The sequence below is a fragment of the Anomaloglossus baeobatrachus genome, chromosome 8, assembly GCF_048569485.1.
Source record: "Anomaloglossus baeobatrachus isolate aAnoBae1 chromosome 8, aAnoBae1.hap1, whole genome shotgun sequence".
In the NCBI taxonomy this organism is placed as follows: domain Eukaryota; kingdom Metazoa; phylum Chordata; class Amphibia; order Anura; family Aromobatidae; genus Anomaloglossus; species Anomaloglossus baeobatrachus.
Window position 1 is genome coordinate 236,161,589 of NC_134360.1, and position 22,853 is coordinate 236,184,441.

Below are 22,853 nucleotides of genomic sequence, written 5' to 3' on the forward strand. Positions count from 1 at the left end.
TGGACATGTGTGAGCTACAAAAGTTACAGGAAACTTGGTCAAAGTTAAAGGAAAGATGAATGTAGGACGTTATCAGGAAATACTGGATGCAAATTTGCACTCATCAGCCCAGAAGCTGCGTATGGGACGTACTTGGACGTTCCAACATGATAACGATCCAAAACACAAGGCCAAGTCGACCTGTCATTAGCTACAGCAGAACAAAGTGAAGATTTTGGAGTGGCCATCTCAGTTTCCTGACCTCAATATCATTGAGCCACTCTGGGGAGAACTCAAGTGCGCAGTTCATGCAAGAAAGCCCAGGAATTTACAGGAACTGGAGGCGCCAATAAGAATGGGCAGCTTTACCATCTGATCAAGAAGAATGGGCAGCTTTACTATCTGACCAAGAAGAATGGGCAGCTTTACCATCTGACCAAGAAGAATGGGCGGCTTTACTATCTGACCAAGAAGAATGGGCAGCTTCACCATCTGAGAAAATAAAGAGCCTCATCCACAACTACCACAAAAGACTTCAAGCTGTCATTGATGTTAGAGGGGATAATACACAGTATTAAGACCTGGGGTGTGTGAACTTCTGATCAGGGTCATTTGGATGTTTTTGGTTGTCATTATGGTTTAAAAAGAGAAAACACAGTAGTCTGACACTAAATGGCTTCAAAGGACCACTAACCATGAGTCGAAAAACAAGATTGTGTTATCATTCATATTCTCTGAAAAAGGGCCAAGAAAGCAAAAGATCTGCTGGGGTGTGTAAACTTTTGAGCACTACTGTATCCTATCTATCCATCTACCTATCTATCTTCTTACACTTATCAATATTTTATTATTGTGAATATCTGCAGACTAGAGTTGAACTGGTCGATATTAGAGCTGACTGAATCCTATTATCGTGTATGTGAGAGCGCTGGGACTCTGGCAGTGAAAGTGATCCGACGCGGGAGCAGTAAAGATCCGGCGTTTGTTGGAATAAAGGTAAAATGTAATTGTTTTACTGGAAGTTACTAAAGTTTTGAAAGACAATGACTATTGCTGTGTGTTATGTTGCAGTGTGATATCGTGGACATATTTTAGCTGTAGAAAAAAATAAATCTTGTCCATTGATAAATGGAAATGATCACAGTTTTGTAAAACCCTACGTTTACACGCAGCTGGATCAGATTTACTATTTGTTGTATCAGATTTATTATTGTTGGATGTTAAGCACCAGATATGGATTTTCCACAAAATTAAATGTATTAATATTTCTCTTCACTGACACTAAAGATATGAAATGACAAAAGTTGCAAAAATGTGATGATTGGGTCTAATCATAGACAATGGAGGGACAAAGCCTTGCTACATAGTTGCATAGGTTGAAGAAAGACATAGTTCCTTAAAGTTCAACTTTCCTCCTCCAGTTCTACATTCTCTATCACTAGATTATTTATATCCCACAATATCATGTGTTGTGATACAAACATCCAGCCCTCCAATAAATTCCATCATAGTATCTGCCATTACTACTGCTTACAGTAAGACGTTCTACAATGTTACTGCTTAAGGCTATGTGCGCACTTACCGGATTTTTCGCGGATTTTGCCGCGGATTTGCTGCATGTTTCGTTGCAGAAAATGTTCATAACATCTCTGCAGTGAATCACCAGCAAATCCTATGGAGAAAAAAAATCCTGTGCGCACTGGGCGGAATTTGACAGCTGCATGTTTTGCTGCGGGATTCCCGCAGCAAAAACAAGTGCATGTCACTTCTTTTCCGCACAGCGCTGCGGGATTTCTCTCCATTGACTCAATGTTAATCAAGAAATCCCGCAGGGAATAACGCAGGCAGCAAATTCTGTGCGGTTCACTGCGTTTTCCTGCGTTATTCCCTGCGGTATTTTGCGGTTTACCTCCGGTAATGTGCATCACTTGCTTGCGGTTTTGCAGGGAAGTGATGTCATTACAGGAAGAGGAAGCCGTGCAGAGTAAACACACACACAGATCACACACACACACAGACATCACAGACACATAGATCACATAGACACAGAACACATAGAACACACATAGAAAGAAAACGGAAATATAGGAAAAAAAGAACGTGGGCTCCGCTGCATATTTACCTTCCAGCCGAGGTAAGCACACAGCGGCGGCCCGGTATCCTCAGGCTGGGGAGGGAGAGGGGCAGGGATAATGTCCCCCGCCTCACTCCCCCTCCGGCAGCCGAGAATATCAGCCGCAGCTGCCCCGGCACTGTCGCATGCAATATGCGACAATACCGGCGTGTCCTCGGCTCTTCTTGCCACCGTGTAGCAGTGGTGGCAAGGTAATACAAGGGGTTAATGATGGTGGGGGATCACCGCCATTAACCCCAGGCTTGATCATGGCAGCGTCTATGTGACAGCTGACATGATCAACCCGTAAGTAAAGTGAAAAAAACACACACACAGAAAAATCCTTTATTTTAAATAAAACAAACAAGCCTCGTTCACCATTTTATTAACCCCTCCCGCACCAAAGCTCCGGCGTAATCCAGGTCCGACGTCCAGCGCTGCTTCCATCCAGCCGCGACTGTCACAGACACAGGCTGAATGCAGCAGAGGTAATTACCGGTCATTTCCCACGGCCGGTAATGTGAACTCACTGCCGACCGTGGGAAATGCAGCGATCTGTCCTCTATCTCTCTATCTATCTATCCCTCTATCTATTCTTCTGTCTATCTACTCTCAGAATTAAATGACTTTTTTTTTTTTTTCTTTTTTTCTTCAATGTGCTTTATTGCATTGAATGCAATAAAGCACATCCCAACCCGCACGCGGCAAAACCGCGGCAATACCGCGAATAATACCGCGGTAAAACCGCAGCAAACCGCGGCAAACCGCATGCGGTTTTCGGGTGCGGTTTCCCGCGGTTTTTTACCGCGGGTGCGGTAATCTTTGAGGGCATGCGCACAGAGCCTTAAGTGTAAAGAACCCTTTCCGATTTATATACCGGAATCGTTGTTCCTCCACATGTAATGAATGGTCCTTTGTAAGGTCTTTGGATGGAATAAATCATATTTCAGTCCTTTTTATTGACCACATGTGTTTATACATATAAATTAGCTCGGCTTTGAGGTGTTCTTTTTTTTCTAAGCTAATCAAGTCCAACTTTTCTAACCTGTCATTATAGGAGAGGCCTTCCATCCCATGTAATAATCTAGTTTCTGCCTTTGCACTGACTCTGAGTTTCCAATATCGTCCTTTAAATGTGGCACACGAAACTCAATCCCATATTGTAGATGTGGCTTTAGAAGGAGCCCATGGGTAAGAGGGGGAGTCGACCTAGGACGTACATATACATCCTAGGTCATGAAGGGGCTAAAGAGGAGTAATAATATGTTGGGATCACTGGAATTTATATTTATTTTTATACACCCTAAAATCTTGTTCGCTTTTGAAGCTGCTGCCTGACATTGAGCACTCACATTTAATCAGAATACCCAGGTCCTTCTCCTGTTCTGTAGTCCCGAGTATTATTCCATTTTTTGTATATGCAGCAATACGAATACTCCGGCCATAATTCATTACTCTACATATATCAATATTCAACTTCATTTACCATGTGTTTGCCCATGCAGACATTTAAGCTAAATCGTTTTGTAATAGATACACTGTCAAGATCTGTTTTTATTATCCCACAAAGACTGACATTTTACTCTCAATCCCACCCACAAGGTCAATAATAAAGAGGATGAAATTAATTGGGCCTAATACTGATCCTTGTGGTCCCCACTGCTCCCGGTACAGATTTTTGTGGTCCCCACTGCTCCCAGTACAGATCCTTGTGGTCCCCACTGCTCCCAGTACAGATCCTTGTGGTCCCCATTGCTCCCAGTACAGATCCTTGTGGTCCCCACTGCTCCCAGTACAGATCCTTTTGGTCCCTACTGCTCCCAGTACAGATCCTTGTGGTTCCCACTGCTCCCAGTACAGATCCTTGTGGTCCCCACTGTTCCCAGTACAGATCCTTGTGGTCCCCACTGCTCCCAGTACAGATCCTTGTGGTCCCCACTGCTCCCAGTACAGATCCCTGTGGTCCCCACTGCTCCCAGTACAGATCATTGTGGTCCACACTGCTCCCAGTACAGATCCTTGTGGTCCCCACTGCTCCCAGTACAGATCCTTGTGGTCCACACTGCTCCCAGTACAGATCCTTGTGGTCCCCACTGCTCCCAGTACAGATCCTTTTGGTCCCTACTGCTCCCAGTACAGATCCTTGTGGTCCCCACTGCTCCCAGTACAGATCCTTGTGGTCCCCACTGCTCCCAGTACAGATCCCTGTGGTCCCCACTGCTCCCAGTACAGATCATTGTGGTCCCCACTGCTCCCAGTACAGATCCTTGTGGTCCACACTGCTCCCAGTACAGATCCTTGTGGTCCCCACTGCTCCCAGTACAGATCCTTGTGGTCCCCACTGCTCCCAGTACAGATTCTTGTGGTCCACACTGCTGACTTTATCCCATTTAAAGACTATACCTTTTATGACTCTTTGTTTCCTGTCCCTTAACCAGTTTTTTTTTTGTAATCCATGTGCGTATAGTGTCCCCTAGTCCCGGCTTCTGAGACTTCAGTACAAGGCTGTTATACTGCACAGTACCAAATGACTGTGCAAAATCAATATATATATATATATATATATATATATATATATATATATATATTACATTAATCACATGACCAACATCCAGATTTGCACTTTTATGGTATAAAATAATTATCTTGCCTTACTAAGGCTTCCATCAGTATAGTTTACTCCTCTGCTCTCTAATAATAATGAGATGACTCTGCTCATTCTGTCCAAGTCTGTGCAGCAAAGGGATAAAGTGAGCTGCAGGAAACAGAAAGTATCAGGCTATTGTGTGCGAACTGTGACATAAAAATCTAAGATGATAAATGTTAATAAATTAACTTAAAAATGTCCTTTTCTAATAATTACTTTAAGCCTCCAGCAATAAAACAGATTACATCACTGTCATGCTTAGTGCAAACTGTTCATAAAAGGAAATAGAAAAGTATCGGTGTTCACAATGCTAAGTATCCTGAAGATGCAAAATGTTCTCCACTGACAGTAAAAGCCTAATTAGGTCCTTTGTGAGATGTGTAACATTTACGCTGGTTCTGCATGACAAAAAGAGACTGCGAGATGCCAAGAAAAATGGGAAAGTCTTCTAGGATACAGACACTGAACTTCTTCAAGTTATACCAAACCTTACACAATGAAGAGATGTTTTATGGCGAGCCTAAGCAGCTTTTAAGTTTTTGCATTGTGCTATTCCCTTCTGGTGAGATAAATACATTGATACATGTTACCATTGTTCTTAACAATAGGAATTCTTGCTACACACCCCTTTTACAAAAGGGAAAGATGAAGGCCTCGTTCTTAATATTCGAATATATATATATATATATATATATATAAAAACTGCCTTGAAAAAGTATTCATACCTCTTGAACTTTTCCATATTTGTTTTCACGTTACACCTACAAGTGTATTTTATATGATATTCCAACACTAAGTACAAGTATTTGTGAAGTGTAAAGGAAATGATACCTGGTTTTCTAAATATTTAAAAAATATAAATCTGAAAATTGTGACGTGCATTTGTATTCAGCCCCCTGTTGTCTGATACTCCTAAATAAAATCCTGAGGGACCAATTGCCTCCAGAAGTCACTTAATTAGTAACTTGAGTCCACCTATGTGTGATTTTTTTTTTCTCAGTGTAACTACAGTTTGTGACGATATGGACACCCAATGCCTCTCATGGGTTAAAGTTTCTTAACATTCAGCCAGACGTATTGTTCTTATGTGTGCTAAGTCATGTTTGCTTAGCTATTGTTTCTCCAGACCCTTCCAGTAATCATTGTATTGTAGTTGTGTATTGCTAATGTAATTACCTTAGTAGTCACTGTCTAGTCTGTGCATTCCAGACTACATGTATACCCTCAGTCTTTCTGTAGACATCATTTGGATGAATATTGTCCATGTAGCTTGAGATTCATCCAATGGGAGAGGCGATCTTGTCCAACCAATCGATGAGGACGCAGTGTATCCAAGTGGAAGGCTGTGGCTATAAAAGGGATTTCTTTAAGGTGGTTTTCCAGGTGGTTGTTGATGGATGCTGATGGATCCAGTCTAAGCTCTTAGGAGCTGACTAGAGGATCAGGATACCCTGTGGCTTCAATCCAGGGACTCCGGTTCCGATTGGAGGCCATATCCACAGTCTAGGGATTTCGACTCCAGCTGCCAGGATTATATCATCAAACCAGAGACTACTTAAGGAGGAAACCCAGGTTGGGACAAATCGGTCACCTGGTACAGACTTTGCAGACCTCAGCCAGCTTCCTAAATCTGGCGTTATTCCAGTCACGGTGGGTGCCCGCCAAAAGCGGGGTGCTGCTGGATTGGAGTAATTGGCCCTGGAAGCTCTTAGGCACGGACATTCTAAATCCCTGGTGAGCCAGCGGAAGGGTGAGACTCTGTTGCCTGTTACATTTGTGTTTTGCTGGTTATGTGTTATGTGCCGTTAATTGTTTGGGGATCCAATAAAGTCTAATTATTGTGATTCCCTCACCCTGTGTTGTCTGAGTAGTGTTACGTCCACGGTTAAGGAGGCCGGCGCTCAGTTGGGATGAGCCCTGAGCCACGCTGTCTTTCTAAAGGCGACGGGTTTTAGCGGACGAGAGCACCCACTGAGCCCCGTGTCTCCACACAGTTGTTCTGCGAAGACCTCCAGGAGGTTTGCCTGAGAACATTAGGCATCATGAAAACCAAGGAACACACCAGACAAGTCAGGGATAAAGCTGTGGAGAAGAGTAAATCAGGGTTAGGTTATAAAGAAAACAGGTCAATCTCTGAACACCTCACTGATAATTGTTCAATCCACCATCCAAAAAATGGAAGGTGCACAATTGCAAACCTACAAGACATGACCTCCATCTAAACTGACATCCCAAGAAGGAGAGGACTAATTAGAGAAGCAGCAAAGGAGCCCATGGTCACTAGAGGAGCCACAGAGATCACACCTCAGCGGGGAGAATCTGTCCACAGGACGACTATTAGTCATAGACTCCACAAATCTGCCTTTATGGAATAGCGGAAAGAAGAAAGATGTTTTTGAAAGCTATAAAAAGTCGCATTTCTAGTTTGCAGAAAGCCATTTGTGACACAGTGAGCAGTGGAAGAAGGTGCTCTGGTCAGAGGAGAACAAAGGAGAACTTTTTAGGCTAAATGCAAAACTGCATGTGTGGTGGAAAACAAATACTGCACATCATCCTGAAAACACCATCCCCACCGTCACACATGGTGGAGGCAGCATCCTGCTGTTAGGAAGCTTTTTTTTCAGCAGGGGCAGAGAGGCTGGACAAAGATGAAGGGAAGATGGATTGAGCTAAATACAGAGCAATCCTAGAAGAAAACCTATTAGAGACTGCCAAAAAACATGAGCCCGAGGCGTAGGTTCACCTTCCAGCAGGACGATGACCCTAAAACATTCTGCCAGAGCTACAATGGAGGGTTTAGATCAGAGAATATTCCTGTGTGTGAGCGGCTGAGTCATTAGTCCAGACTAAACCCCATTGTGAATTTGTGACAAGACCTCAAAATTACTGATCATCCCCCAAAAGACTTGCAGCAGTAATTGCAGCAAAAGGTGGTCCTACAAAGTGTTTACTCAGGGGGGCTGAATAAAATTTAGATTTTTAAAATATTTAGGAAACCAAGTATCATTTCCTTTACACTTCACAAATATGTGATACTTTGTATTAGTATATCACATAAAATCCCAATAAAATACATTTAACTTTGTGGGTGAAACGTGAAAAATGTGGAAAAGTTCAAGGAGTATGAATACTTTTTCAAGGCACTATACATAATACACTTTTTAGCAGGAAGAACAGTGAATGACCAGTCCAGTATGTATTAAAAACAACAATTCGGAAAACAGATGCACAGGGTTTTTTTTGCCACCAGCAGAAGATATAGACTGATTTCTCTAGGATAGGACCACATAAACGTGGCCAATGCAAAATTTCCAACATTCTGTTTTTGCCAATTTTTACATTCCAGCCTTCATGTAAATCCAGGTCATATCTGCTCATTATTTCACATCTTGGGGATTGGTTGGCTTCAATTAAAATTTTTGTCAACTTGCACAATTTGAGGGCTTTGCACAGAAAAGGCTTTGGAGCGGACGCCACTGCAGCTACGACTTTACCTATTTTTGCTTGCCAAATCCGGAAGGTGTTTAGGCTTTACAGAAAACATATTTATGAGGGGCCACCGGTGGTGATGTGTGCAAGGAAATGTAAAGGCAAAAGATAAGAGGCCGTGAGAATCTGCTCCACGATGATAAGCCAAGCCAAATGCAACGAGTGTGCAAGCAGATAAGGCAGATCCGCTCCCTGCGCCAATCTATGGTCAGGCCTGGATAGAAGGCCCCTTTAAGCAATGACCATTTATTCCTTTGCCTTGCATTTTTTCCCAGGATATTTTGCTTATTCATTTTCTACCCCCAGGGACCATTTTGTATCTTATATCCAAAGTGAGAGGATTTTTTATTTTTTAGAATGTGCCATCATTTTTTTATTATTTTATTAATACTATGTATAAAATTATTCTGCATCAAATCAATTATATTACATTTTATTTTATAATAACAATATTTTATCTTAATTGTTTTCAGTTTAAAGGCAGCTTTATTGAAAGAAGATCTAAATTTAGATTTTTTTTATTTTTTAAACATTTCTCATTGAAACATTGAGTTAAAAAGGAATAATATAATAATATTAAAGTATAAAAATTTTTTTATTTTTATAGGTGCAAGAGATTTCAGCCAGGTTGGGACAGGATTTCACACATACAAGTGCAAGTCTTATACAATTTGATCCAGGTTAGTTTTCTATTTTATTTATCTTTTAATTTTTATTTTCCTTATACCGCATACACAGAGAACATTTTAAAATGTGTTAAACTAATATGAAAAAAAAATAAAAAAAAATATTATATATATATATATATATACACACACAGTGTATATACTGTATATAGGTATATGTATGCATGTATGTATGTGTATACAAATATATCTATATATATTTTTATATATATATATATATATATATATATATATATATATATATATATATATATATATACAGTATATGTATATATATTTTTAGATATATATATATATATATATATATATATATATATATATTACAGTACAGACCAAAAGTTTGGACACACCTTCTCATTCAAAGAGTTTTCTTTATTTTCATGACACTGAAAACTGTAGATTCACGTTGAAGGCATCAAAACTATGAATTAACACATGTGGAATGAAATACTTAACAAAAAAGTGTGAAACAACTGAAAATATGTCTTATATTCTAGGTTCTTCAAAGTAGCCATCTTTTGCTTTGATTACTGCTTTGCACACTCTTGGCATTCTCTTGATGAGCTCCAAGAGGTAGTCACCGGAAATGGTTTCACTTCACAGGTGTGCCCTGTCAGGTTTAATAAGTGGGATTTCTTACCTTATAAATGGGGTTGGGACCATCAGTTGTGTTGTGCTGAAGTCTGGTGGATACACAGCTGATAGTCCTACTGAATAAACAAACAGCCAAGCAATGGTATAAATAATAATGTGGTGACAGTTAAAATATATAGCTTTTAATAATAAATCGTTAAAAAAGTTACCACACAAACACGTAAGGTTGTAAAACCAACCTAGAATCAATAAGAGAGCAAGTATAGTGTATAGCTCTCACTATCACAACACGGACAATTTAACAGTAAGGGATTCCCCTACTGTACATAAAGATATATATATATATATACTGCTCAAAAAAATAAAGGGAACACTAAAATACCATTTTGTTTTTTAAAGGGAACCTGTCATCAGAAATTTAGCTTGAAACCTAAACGTTTCCCCCTCTGCAGCTCCTGGGCTGCATTCTAGCAATGTTCCTGTTGTTTATGTGCCCCCTTTCTGACCAAAATAAAGACTGTATAAAGTGATACCTTTTTGTATTGAAATCTTGATAAAGGTACACAGGGGCGGGCTCTCTGGTGGCCGTTAGTCTGCCTCCTGCCGCTTTAGGCCGTCCCCCATCACGCAATTTCATATCTCAGGACGCCGCCCACTGCACCCGAGGTGCCGCGCACGCGAGGACCACTGGTTATGTGTGCGCAGGCACGAGGTTATGGGCGGCGCTGTGATTGCATCGCAAGTGCCCGCCCATCATCTTCGTGCCCACCCTTTCCCCTCTGCCTCCAGCGTTCCGCGCAAGCGCTGGCCAGATGACCTGACGTCACCTCTGGTAACCGGTGGTGTCCTGCTCCGCTCCTCCCATCTATTTCCTGCTGCAGGGTAAGATGGGAAAGAGGTGACGTCGGGTCATCTGGCCAGCGCTTGCGCAGAACGGTGGAGGCAGAGGGGAGAGCGTGGCCACGAGATGATGGGCGGGCACTTGCGATGCAATCTCAGCGCCACCCATAACCTCGTGCCTGCGCACACGTAACCAGTGGTCCTCGCGTGCGCGGCACCTCGTGCGCAGTGGGCGGTGTCCTGAGATATGAAATTGCGTGATGGGGGACGGCCTAAAGCGGCAGGAGGCAGACTAACGGCCACCAGAGAGCCTGCCCCCTGTGTACCATTATCAAGATTTCAATACAAAAAGGTACCACTTTATAAAGTCTTTATTTTGGTCAGAAAGGGGGCACATAAACAACAGGAACATTGCTAGAATGCAGCCCAGAAGCTGCAGAGGGGGAAACGTTTAGGTTTCAAGCTAAATTTCTGATGACAGGTTCCCTTTAAGTGTTACATTTATTTTCTTTAGCAGTATATATGTGTGTGTGTGTGTGTGTATGTATATATATATATATATATATATATATATATATATATATATATATATATACGCACACCTATTTTTATACAGCTTACAGAATTACGGTAATTTATTTAAAAAAAAAAAAGCTTAAATTGAAATTTTCAAAGATTTTCTTTTCTTTTTTAAAGAAATAATATATTTGATATTGCCAGACCAATATAGTAAAACATATAATAATATAGCATATATTGGGACAATATGACATATCATTGTTTTACCAAATTTAAGAAGCAAAAGCAAAATTAAATACATTCTGCTTCGTATACGTAGTGATTGTCGGAGCATCACCTTATAAATATGATTAATAGCGTTTACTGAATAAACACTGAACATAAAAGTTACCGAGCTGTTATTATATTTATTCTTTTTAAGCCCCCAATACCTTCCACCCACTGGTTTTGGACCATGAACAATGTGAGATCTGTTTACTATATGGGAAACTCCACATTTCAGTTTTCCCTACAGATTCCGGAGTGATCACAGAGACAAAAAGAGCACAGATGCGGGACTTCCTAAGAGCCGCAGCAATTACACTAAGACAATACCCACAGTGGATGGATGCTCAGCGCTAATAATGAGGCCATTACACTGGTGACCACACAATGGAAAAAGTCAGTGGGAAATATGTAATGTCACCTGCAGTCACTGCCATAGATTCATATATAGTATAAACAATTATAAACAGTGCAAATGTCACTTCACTCTTTCTTTAAAGATCAATATAAGACAATAATACTGCTCCTATGTACAAGAATATAACTACTATAATACTGCCCCTATGTACAAGAATATAACTGCTATAATACTACCCCTATGTACAAATATAACTACTATAATACTGCCCCTCTATACAAGAATATAACTACTATAATACTGCCCCTATGTACAAGAATATAACTACTATAATACTGCTCCTATGTACAAGAATATAACTACTATAATACTGCTCCTATGTACAAGAATATAACTACTATAATACTGCCCCCTATGTACAAGAATATAACTACTATAATACTTCCCCCTATGTACAAGAATATAACTACTATAATACTGCCCCCTATGTACAAGAATATAACTACTATAATACTGCCCCCTACGTACAAGAATATAACTACTATAATACTGCCCTCTATGTACAAGAATATAACTACTATAATACTGCCCTCTATGTAAAAGAATATAACTACTATAATACTGCCCCCTATGTACAAGAATATATCTACTATAATACTGCCCCTATGTACAAGAATATAACTACTATAATACTGCCCTTATGTACAAGAATATACCTACTATAACACTGCCCCTATGAACAAGAATATAACTGCTATAATACTGCCCCTATGTACAAGAATATACCTACTATAATACTGCCCCTATGAACAAGAATATAACTACTACAATACTGCCCCTATGAACAAGAATATAACTGCTATAATACTGTCCCTATGTACAAGAATATAACTACTATAATACTGCCCCTATGAACAAGAATATAACTACTATAATACTGCCCCTATGAACAAGAATATAACTGCTATAATTCTGCCCCTATGTACAAATATAACTACTATAATACTGCCCCTATGTACAAGAATATAACTACTATAATACTGCTCCTATGTACAAGAATATAACTACTATAATACTGCTCCTATGTACAAGAATATAACTACTATAATACTGCCCCTATGAACAAGAATATAACTACTATAATACTGCCCCTATGAACAAGAATATAACTGCTATAATTCTGCCCCTATGTACAAATATAACTACTATAATACTGCCCCTATATACAAGAATATAACTACTATAATACTGCCCCTATGTACAAGAATATAACTACTATAATACTGCTCCTATGTACAAGAATATAACTACTATAATACTGCTCCTATGTACAAGAATATAACTACTATAATACTGCCCCCTATGTACAAGAATATAACTACTATAATACTTCCCCCTATGTACAAGAATATAACTACTATAATACTGCCCCCTATGTACAAGAATATAACTACTATAATACTACCCCCTACGTACAAGAATATAACTACTATAATACTGCCCTCTATGTACAAGAATATAACTACTATAATACTGCCCTCTATGTAAAAGAATATAACTACTATAATACTGCCCCTATGTACAAGAATATAACTACTATAATACTGCCCCATATGTACAAGAATATAACTACTATAATACTGCTCCTATGTACAAGAATATAACTACTATAATAATGTCCCTATGTACAAGAATATAACTACTATAATACTGCCCCTATGAACAAGAATATAACTGCTATAATACTGTCCCTATGTACAAGAATATAACTACTATAATACTGCCCCTATGAACAAGAATATAACTACTATAATACTGCCCCTATGAACAAGAATATAACTGCTATAATTCTGCCCCTATGTACAAATATAACTACTATAATACTGCCCCTATGTACAAGAATATAACTACTATAATACTGCCCCATATGTACAAGAATATAACTACTATAATACTGCTCCTATGTACAAGAATATAACTACTATAATAATGTCCCTATGTACAAGAATATAACTACTATAATACTGCCCCTATGAACAAGAATATAACTGCTATAATACTGTCCCTATGTACAAGAATATAACTACTATAATACTGCCCCTATGAACAAGAATATAACTACTATAATACTGCCCTATGAACAAGAATATAACTGCTATAATACTGCCCCATATGTACAAGAATACAACTACTATAATACTGCCCCATATGTACAAGAATATAACTACAATAATACTGCTCCTATGTACAAGAATATAACTGCTATAATACTGTCCCTATGTACAAGAATATAACTACTATAATACTGCCCCTATGAACAAGAATATAACTACTATAATACTGCCCCTATGAACAAGAATATAACTGCTATAATACTGCCCCTATGTACAAATATAACTACTATAATACTGCCCCTATGTGCAAGAATATAACTACTATAATACTGCCCCTATATACAAGAATATAACTACTATAATACTGCCCCTATGTACAAGAATATAACTACTATACTACTGCTCCTATGTACAAGAATATAACTACTATAATACTTCCCCTATGTACAAGAATATAACTACTATAATACTGCCCCTATGTACAAGAATATAACTACTATAATACTGCTTCTATGTACAAGAATATAACTACTATAATACTGCTCCTATGTACAAGAATATAACTACTATAATACTGCTCCTATGTACAAGAATATAACTACTATAATACTGCTCCTATGTACAAGAATATAACTACTATAATACTTCCCCTATGTACAAGAATATAACTACTATAATACTACCCCTATATACAAGAATATAACTACTATAATACTGCCCCTATGTACAAGAATATAACTACTATAATACTGCCCCATATGTACAAGAATATAACTACTATAATAATGTCCCTATGTACAAGAATATAACTACTATAATACTGCTCCTATGTACAAGAATATAACTACTATAATACTGCTCCTATGTACAAGAATATAACTACTATAATACTGCTCATATGTACAAGAATATAACTGCTATAATACTGCCCCTATGTACAAGAGTATAACTATTATAATATTGCCCCTATGTGCAAGAATATAAAACTTCTATAATATGGATCTATAGCACTTTCAGTAGGGCACAAGGCTCCAGAAGACATGTTGGATGCACATTGAATTGCATCATTTTCTTGAATTTTACATTTTATATTAAAGAAAGAAAAAATCTTTACAACTAGAGGATCAGGAATCTTGTTAGGATTATGGGGACGTCTCTTTTGAAGAGTCAGTAAATAATATGACACAGATGTGATAGTAGAGATAAAGCAGAAGATGTGAAAACAATCTGTAAGCCGGCACCAGCCGGCACCAGGTGGACAGAGTCAGCGCTCACTGGTGGCAGAATTTGCTGCGTCGCTGGTAGTCAGTGTCCTGCTGGGAGGCTGAGCAGTGACTACTTGCATTTATAACTGTATATTTGATAAATGCCATGTTTGTTAAATACAGAAACATGGGCATATTTATAATGTGACAGATTAAAACCTAAAAAGGGTAAATGAATCAAATATCTCCTAAATCTCATAAATGGATTGTAAGCTCTTGGGGTCAGGAGCGGATGTGTGGCGCCCCTGAGGCTCAGTCACCACAGGGTATTGCATCTGACTTAAGGTGCATTACTCATCCCGGGTAAGGAAGAGGTTAACCACTGGTTTTCATTTACACAACACATACAGCTCAGGTGCTTTCCTGCTGGAACTGGGCTAAAGGTGGTCACCATAACAACTGTCATAAGGAAGGTGGGGGCAGCACAGGGGAAGTGAGAGAATACACAATTTTTACCTCAGAATAGTCTGAGACTCAGAACAACACGGTCGCTGTGGAGAGTACTTCAGAGTTTCGACACTTAGTACCAGGCAGACTGAAAGGAGCAGGAGACGACCAATGGAGCTGTGTGGTACAGGAGCGACAGGGTAGCTGGAGGTAGAGCTCACTAGTTCCCTCAGCACCAGCGCAGTTCAGGGTGCAGAGCCCTAGGGTGGCGTACAGTCCACGTTGCACCACTAGATTCTGCAAGACAGGGGGATTTCATGTCTCTCTGGCCACTAGAGATCGATTCCGGGGCACAGCAGCACAGAGTCAGGAGTCAGGACCACGGTCGGGCCCACGTTTGATTCACGCTGCCTGCGAACGGGACAGAAACTTTAACACCGATCAGGGGTCCCCAAGCACTTCAGGTCACGGGGATCCACACAGAGAGCGCAAGGAAGGAAGGTCTGACACTCCACAACACCGGAGGTGGCTTCTGAGGTAACTGGGATCGGCTGGGGCCCATCATGGCAGAAACCGGCACTCCAAGGGTAATAACTGAACTGTGCGTAAAAGACCTTGAACCGCAACCACTGTGTCAGCCCATCAATGCCGGTGCCGGCGCCCAGCGCTCCGGCGCCAACATCCCATCCTCCCTGGGGCCTAGCTTCACCTGTGGGAAGCTTAAGTATCCTAGCTGTGATACCATCCACCCCAGAGGACAGCGACCACAGCGGCGGCTAATCCCTGGCCGCATACCGCAGGTGGTGTCACGAGACAACCACAACTCCTATCATCCTCATCATCACCCATCCTCATCCCATCTCCATTCCCCCTTTTGGTGTACACCTCGGGGCCATGAAGCCGGGCAGGGCCATCCATGACATCCCAGACCCGACATCACCGGCCCAGCGACGAGTAATCAACCCCTGCCCCGTGGGTGCTACAGATGCGTCACCTTTAAATATCTTGCATGAAGTTGCAGATTTCAGTGTCTCCCTCTTGCTGCCCCTATCACTCCGCACAACAGCTAACATGTAATTTATAATATCCAGTTACCGGTACGGGGCTAATTTATTCATCCTGATGAATTCCAGCAAAATAAAACGTTCCAGTAAATCAAATCCTTGAAATTTACACAGGTCAGCGCTCAATTAAAGGTTGTAGTGTGAGAAGGCATTTCATTAGAAATCACATTAAATCTGCTTACCGCTTTATAAAAATGACATCCGTCCCCTTTACATTTACTTCATTGATTTACTTACAAATGTAAAATGTTTTTTGTTTTTTGGGGGGGTTGTTTTTTTTTAACACCCCTTCTTCTCCCCGACAGTTTCAGTTGCAATATTCTACTTGGCAGATAGATGGCGACATCCTCCTTGATTGATAGCTGCGAGTTCTGCCCATTTTAACCCCCCAGCCTGGTTTTCACCTTATTGACCGCGCCATTTTTTTGCAATTTTGCCCAGTGTCGTCACTTTATGAGGTTATCACCCTGAAACGCTGCAAAAGATCCCGGTGATTCTGAAAATGTTTTTTTTTATGACATATTGTGTTTCATGATAGTGGTAAATTTAAGCCAATATCTTTTGCAAAAATATAAAAAATGTAGCGAAAATTTTGAAAATGTCGCCATTTGCAAACTTTTCCTTTTTATGCCCTTAAATCTGAGAGATATGTCACATAAAATAATTAAAAAATAGCATTTCCCACATGTCTACGTTACAACAGCGCAATTTTTGAAACATTCTTTTTTGTTAAAAGGGTTCAAAGTTTATCAGCAATATTTCAATTTTTTTTTTTAGGTACCACATCACATTTGAAGTGACTTTAGAGGCGCCTAGGCAACAGAAAATACCCAAAAGTGACACCATTTAAAATCTGCACCCCTCAAACTGCTCAAAACAACATACAAGAATTTTATTAACCCTTTAGGTGTTTCACAGGAATTAAAGCAATGTGGAAGGAAAATAATTACAATTTTTACTTTTTTCCCATAAAAATGTTACTTTAGCTCCAAATTTTGCATGTTCACAAGGGTAACAGGAGAAAATGCACCATACAATTTGTAGTGCAATTTCATCTGAGTACATACAGTAGATACCCCCATATGTGGTGGAAATCCACTGTTTGTGCGCGCGGTTCAGAAGGGAAGGAGCGCTATTTGAATTTTTGAGCGCAAAATTGGCTGGAATCATTGCTGGACGCCATGTCACATTGGCAAAGACCCTGATGTGCCTAAACAGTGGAGCTCCTCCACAAGTGACCCCATTTTGGAAACTAATCCCCTCAAGGAATTTATCTAGATTTTTGGTGAGCACCTTGAACTCTCACAGAATTTTATGATTTCGAGCAGTGAAAATTAAAAAATACATTTTTAACCACAAAAATATTGCTTTTACCTCTAACTTTTCATTTTCAAAAGGGTAACAGCCAGGAGATAATGGACCATACAATTTGTTGTGCAATTTAACCCGAGTACGCCAATTAAATATGCAAAAAAAGTTCTTGTCGTGCCCAGTACATTGTAGTGCCCGTAAATGGTGCCAAGCTTGTGCTTCTGGAGAACTGCACCTTGTATATTAATTGGGCTCTCCTCACTACAATAATGCCAAATATATGGTAGTTAACTGTGGTTTAGGCACATTGTGGGGCTCAGAAGGAAGGGGGTATTTGAATTTGGGAGTGAAAGTTTTGTTGATTTTCTGTTTGGAGGGCGCAAGGAGCCATAGGGCTTTCCAGAGCCTTTGTGCTACCAGTAATGTGGAAGTCCTTTATATTTCCATTAACAAATGACTGACCTGAGTGGGGTCTTGTGTTTCTATGAGCTGAGTAGAATGCTATTTGGTTGCAATTTGGGATACAGAACATTTTTTAATCAGTTCAAATTTATCCTTTGCTCTATGCTGAGCGCTTACATCAGGGTTTCCATCTACATCTCCAAAATATGTGATTCAGGTGAAACCCCCCGACGGATCCATTCACTAATGAGGCAGAAGAGTTACTCCAGACTCTGTTTGGCCTCTGTTCCGTGGTGTCCATCTTTACAAAGGTGCACAAAATTATTGATGACCGCACTTTTGTGCACGTCTAATAAGATGAACACCGCTGGACCACAGGCCAGACAGGAGTTCAAAGTGACTCCCTCTGCCTCATTACAGTCAATTTTCCATTGGGAATTTTGTCTAAATCACGTTTTTTAGAGATTTACACGTAATCACGGTGTAAGCGCTCAGCGTAGAGCGCAGGATAAATACGAGCCGTGCTGCAATCTTTGGGACATAGAATAAACAAATCAACAGCAGTTGAAGAATTTACTTTATTCTTTACGCCATTCACCCTGCGGTATAAGTAATTAGGCGCCTATATTTCTCAGGTCAGAACGATTACAGTGACACCAAGTTTATTTACTTTTATTTTAGATGTGGCTACTCACAAAAATGCTTTTACAAAATAAAGATTATTTTTTGCATGCCTGAATTTTGAAGGCTATAGTTTCTTTATTTTTGTGCTGACAGTCATGTGAGGGCTGTTTTTTGCAGGATGCGATGGAGTTTTTGATGGCACCATTTTGGCCCACATAATATATTTTGATCACTTTATATTCTTTTTTGATTGCTTTTTGTGAGGCAGAATCAAGAAGAAAGAGAAATTCAGGGATTTATTTATTTCTATTTTTATACTCTTCACCATGCTGTAAAAGTGATAAAACAGCTTTATCTTTCGAGTGAATATGATTAGAGAAATATAATACAGTTTTTTTAAATTTTGCACCATAAGTTTTTTTTATAGAAAAAAAGAATTGTTTTTGCATTGCTGTATTCTGAGAGCTTTAGCTTTGTAATTTTTTTTGGTCTGACGGAGCTATGTGGCAGATTGGTATTTGCGGGACAAGATGCCATTTTCATCTATCCCATTTTTATTTACATGCGACTTTTTGATTGCGTTTTATTCCACTTTTTTTGGCAGTATGATGAAAAAACTTAATGTTTTTGCTTGATTTTTTTACGGTGATCACTGGAGGGGTTAAGTAGTGTGATAGTTTTATAGATCAAGTCATTCTGGATGTGGTCATACCAAAATGAGTACTTTTTAGTGTTTTGGTTTTTTTTTCCATAAATACTGTATATGTATTAATATCATATTTTTTTAATTTTTTTGCGCTTTATTTTTTTTTTTACTTAGTTCCTTTATGGGCCCTTACCTTTTATCATTCATATTATTCACTGCAATGGTCGATCATTGCAGTGGATTATATTTTAGTGCTGGTCTCGCAGCACTGACAGTTCGCCTTACACACCATGCATATGGCATGGTGTGCGTGGATTTCCATAGGTGGGTGACCTGGAAATCTTCATAAAGATGGCCCCGGGTAACCTTGGTAGCGATTGGGTCCCTGTGATCACGTGGGTCCTGATCGATTGGGAGAGGAGTACACACCTCTCCCTGCCTCCTAAATGCTGCCATTGCCCATGATTGCAGCATTTAAGGAGTTAAACTGCCTGACCGCTTGGGAGAGGAGCGCGGTCTTCTCCCTGCCTATTAATTGCTGTATTCGCTATTGATCACAGCATTTATGGGGTTAAACAGAGCGGTGCGGTCATCGCTCCTAGCAGTGAGAGCTGGTTCTAGGCTTTAATATAAGCCAGAGACCTGGCGGCGATTGTGGGGGCACAGCGTCTGAGCCCCCCGCACTCACCATGACGTACTTGGTACGTCCTTGGTCATTAAGAAACCAGCAGCCAGGAGCTATCCAGTACATCCAATGTCGTAAAGAGGTGAAAGGAGTTTTTAACTTTGCATAATCTCTTTATTAGAATCATACCCTATAGATTTAACGATTCCAGGGTTTACTGTTCCTGGGATCCCAAGGAATAAGTTGTTATCTATAGAAATATGTTTACTTTCCTTACAGCGCCACCACAAGGGAAATTAAGTGTTACTTACTTTATATTGACATCACAGGAATATCCAGCACAAGATATTCTTCTTATAACTGGTCTAAACTGACGCTTCTGCATGGAGATTAGTACATTTTGGCCATCAGATTTAATTTAGTCTGAATAAAATCCATCTGAAACTAAATTGCACCGATGGGCAAGAAAAAACGCCTATTATGCCATTAGGTCTCCCCAGCCAAAAGTACATTAGAGGGGAAGGAAGGGGTTAAAAATATTAAAAAATATACTTTACTCACATGCCTTAGCCCACTGCCAGTGTTTGCTTGTAAGTGGGCTGTGTGGGGACATAATGCTGTGTAAGATGGCTGTGTGGGGACATTCAACTGTGTAAAGGGGCTGTGTGGGGACATTCAACTGTGTAAGGGGGCTGTGTGGGGACATTCAACTGTGCAAAGGGGCGGTGTGGGGACATTCAACTGTGTAAGGGGGCTGTGTGGGGACATTCAACTGTGTAAGGGGGCTGTGTGGGGACATTCAACTGTGTAAGGGGGCTGTGTGGGGACATTCAACTGTGTAAGGGGGCTGTGTGGGGACATTCAACTGTGTAAGGGGGCCGTGTGGGGACATTATACTGTGTTAGTGGGCTGTGTGGGGACATCATGCTGTGTAAGAAGACTGTGTGGGGACATCATCATACTGTGTAAGATGGCTGTGTGGGACATCATGCTGTGTGGGGACATCATACTGTGTAAGGGGGCTGTGTGGTGACATCATGCTCTGTGGGGACATTACACTGTGTAAGGGTATGTGCGCACTAGGCGTTTTTTTCACGCTGCGTTTTTATGTGTGTTTTTGTCTTAAAAAACACACCCGCGGCTAAAAAACGCGGCGAAAACGCATGCGTTTTTACCGCGATTTGGTGCGTTTTTTGCTGCGTTTTTAATCAGTGCACAATGCCATTAAAGATTGGTGATGAAAAAAAAAGGTCCGATGTCATTTCCTTCTTCAAAATGTTCATTGTATGCAGGAGAACAGACAGCTGCAGAACTAGTGTATGCAGGAGAGCAGACAGCAGCTGCAGAACTACAAGGCTCAGCATCCTCCATCCAGGACTGTATGCAGGAGTTTTTTGCCCAAAAAGAAAAAAAAATGACATGGGCTTCGCTATATCTTTGTATGCTAGCCAGGTACAGGAGGCAGGTACAGGCTGCCCCCAATCCCCAGCTGCCTATTTGTACCCGGCTGGGAATCAAAAATATAGGGAAGCCCTTTTTTTTTTTTTATTTCATGAATTTCAAGAAATAATTAAAAAAAAAAAATGACATAGGCTTCGCCCAATTTTTGAGTCCAGCCAGGTACAACTAGGCAGCTGGGGATTGGAATCCGCAGTGCAGAGTGCCCAAGCTTTCTGGGCACCCCCGCTGAGAATTGCAGTCCGCAGCTACCCCAGAAAATGGCGCTTTCATAGAAGCGCCATCTTCTGGCGCTGTATCCAACTCTTCCAGCTACCCTGGTGACTGTGGCTTGCTGGGTAATAATGGAGTTAGGGCTAGCTGTATATTATCAGCTGGCCCTAAGCCCGAAATTCATGGTGTCACGCCAATATTAGACATGGCCACCATGAATTTCTAGTAATGATAAAAAAAAACACAACGCACAGAAAAATATTTTTATGAGAAATAAAACACAACACAATTAGTGACTCCATCTTTATTGAAATAAAGAACCCCCCTCCGCAGTAATCCTGGGTCAAGGGTTCCGCGCCGTCCAATCCGGATCCAATATCATCTGATTGGAAGGCAAAGCGATCAGATGATGTGTCAGGATCAAGGATGTGAATCACATCACACATCAGCTGATTGTATAAAAGCCAATTATACAATCAGCTGAAGCATCAGTGCAAAAAAAAATAAATAAATAAGTACTCGCGTCTGTGCTGATTACCGGCAGCTCCTGGAGCGATCGGATGAGAGTCTGATCCTGTCCCATCGCTGCAGGAGCTGCCGGTAATCAGCTGATGAAGTCCCCCGATGGCAGGATCAGCTGATAGCCGGCCGGGCGCGAAAAAGCCGGCAACACCGCGAGAATTACGATCAGCTGATGCGTCAGGTGCCTGCATCAGGTGATCCACCGCCAGGTCCTGCAAGCTTCGTACGTGCCCCGGGGAGACTGCACACAGCCAGAGCGGCGGGACCGGGACAGGAGCTGGTAGCGGGCATGGCACCGGGACCCTGCAGACAGGTGAGTATATATGACTTTTTTTTTCTCCTGTTCACTTTTGTTTTCGCCGCTGCCTCCACCTCCCGCCCAGACATGGCGCCGCACGGAGCTGACATGGCACCGGGCGGGTTGTGGAAGCGGCGGTGCCGGTACCGGGAGGATTCATGCTTCTGTGTTTACCAACAGAAGGAATCCTCTTCCTGTACATGTCACTTTACTGCCCACCCCTTGCGTTTATAGCTGCGTTTTTAGTCATAGAAACGCAGCTATATGCGTTTTTCATTGCGTTGTTGAACATCTCATTGAACTCAATGGGTGAAAAACGCAGTGAAAAACACAGAAATAATTGACATGCTGCATTTTTGTGGTCACCACAAAAACGCAGCTACAAAAAAACGCTGTGTGCAAACAGCACTTCTGAAAACCCATAGACATTGCTGG

The 22,853-nt window shown here is 40.7% G+C and overlaps 1 protein-coding gene across 1 annotated transcript in view; it reads left to right on the plus strand.

The window, feature by feature from the left end:
* The window catches only part of LOC142248935 (FRAS1-related extracellular matrix protein 1-like), a 204,932-nt gene that overhangs the window by 170,093 nt on the left and 11,986 nt on the right, over nt 1-22,853 (plus strand). Inside the window, exons 28-29 of the mRNA XM_075320403.1 lie at nt 846-975; nt 8,836-8,908. Of these exons, the coding sequence (XP_075176518.1) occupies nt 846-975; nt 8,836-8,908 (203 nt within the window). The remainder of the gene's footprint in view (nt 1-845; nt 976-8,835; nt 8,909-22,853) is intronic.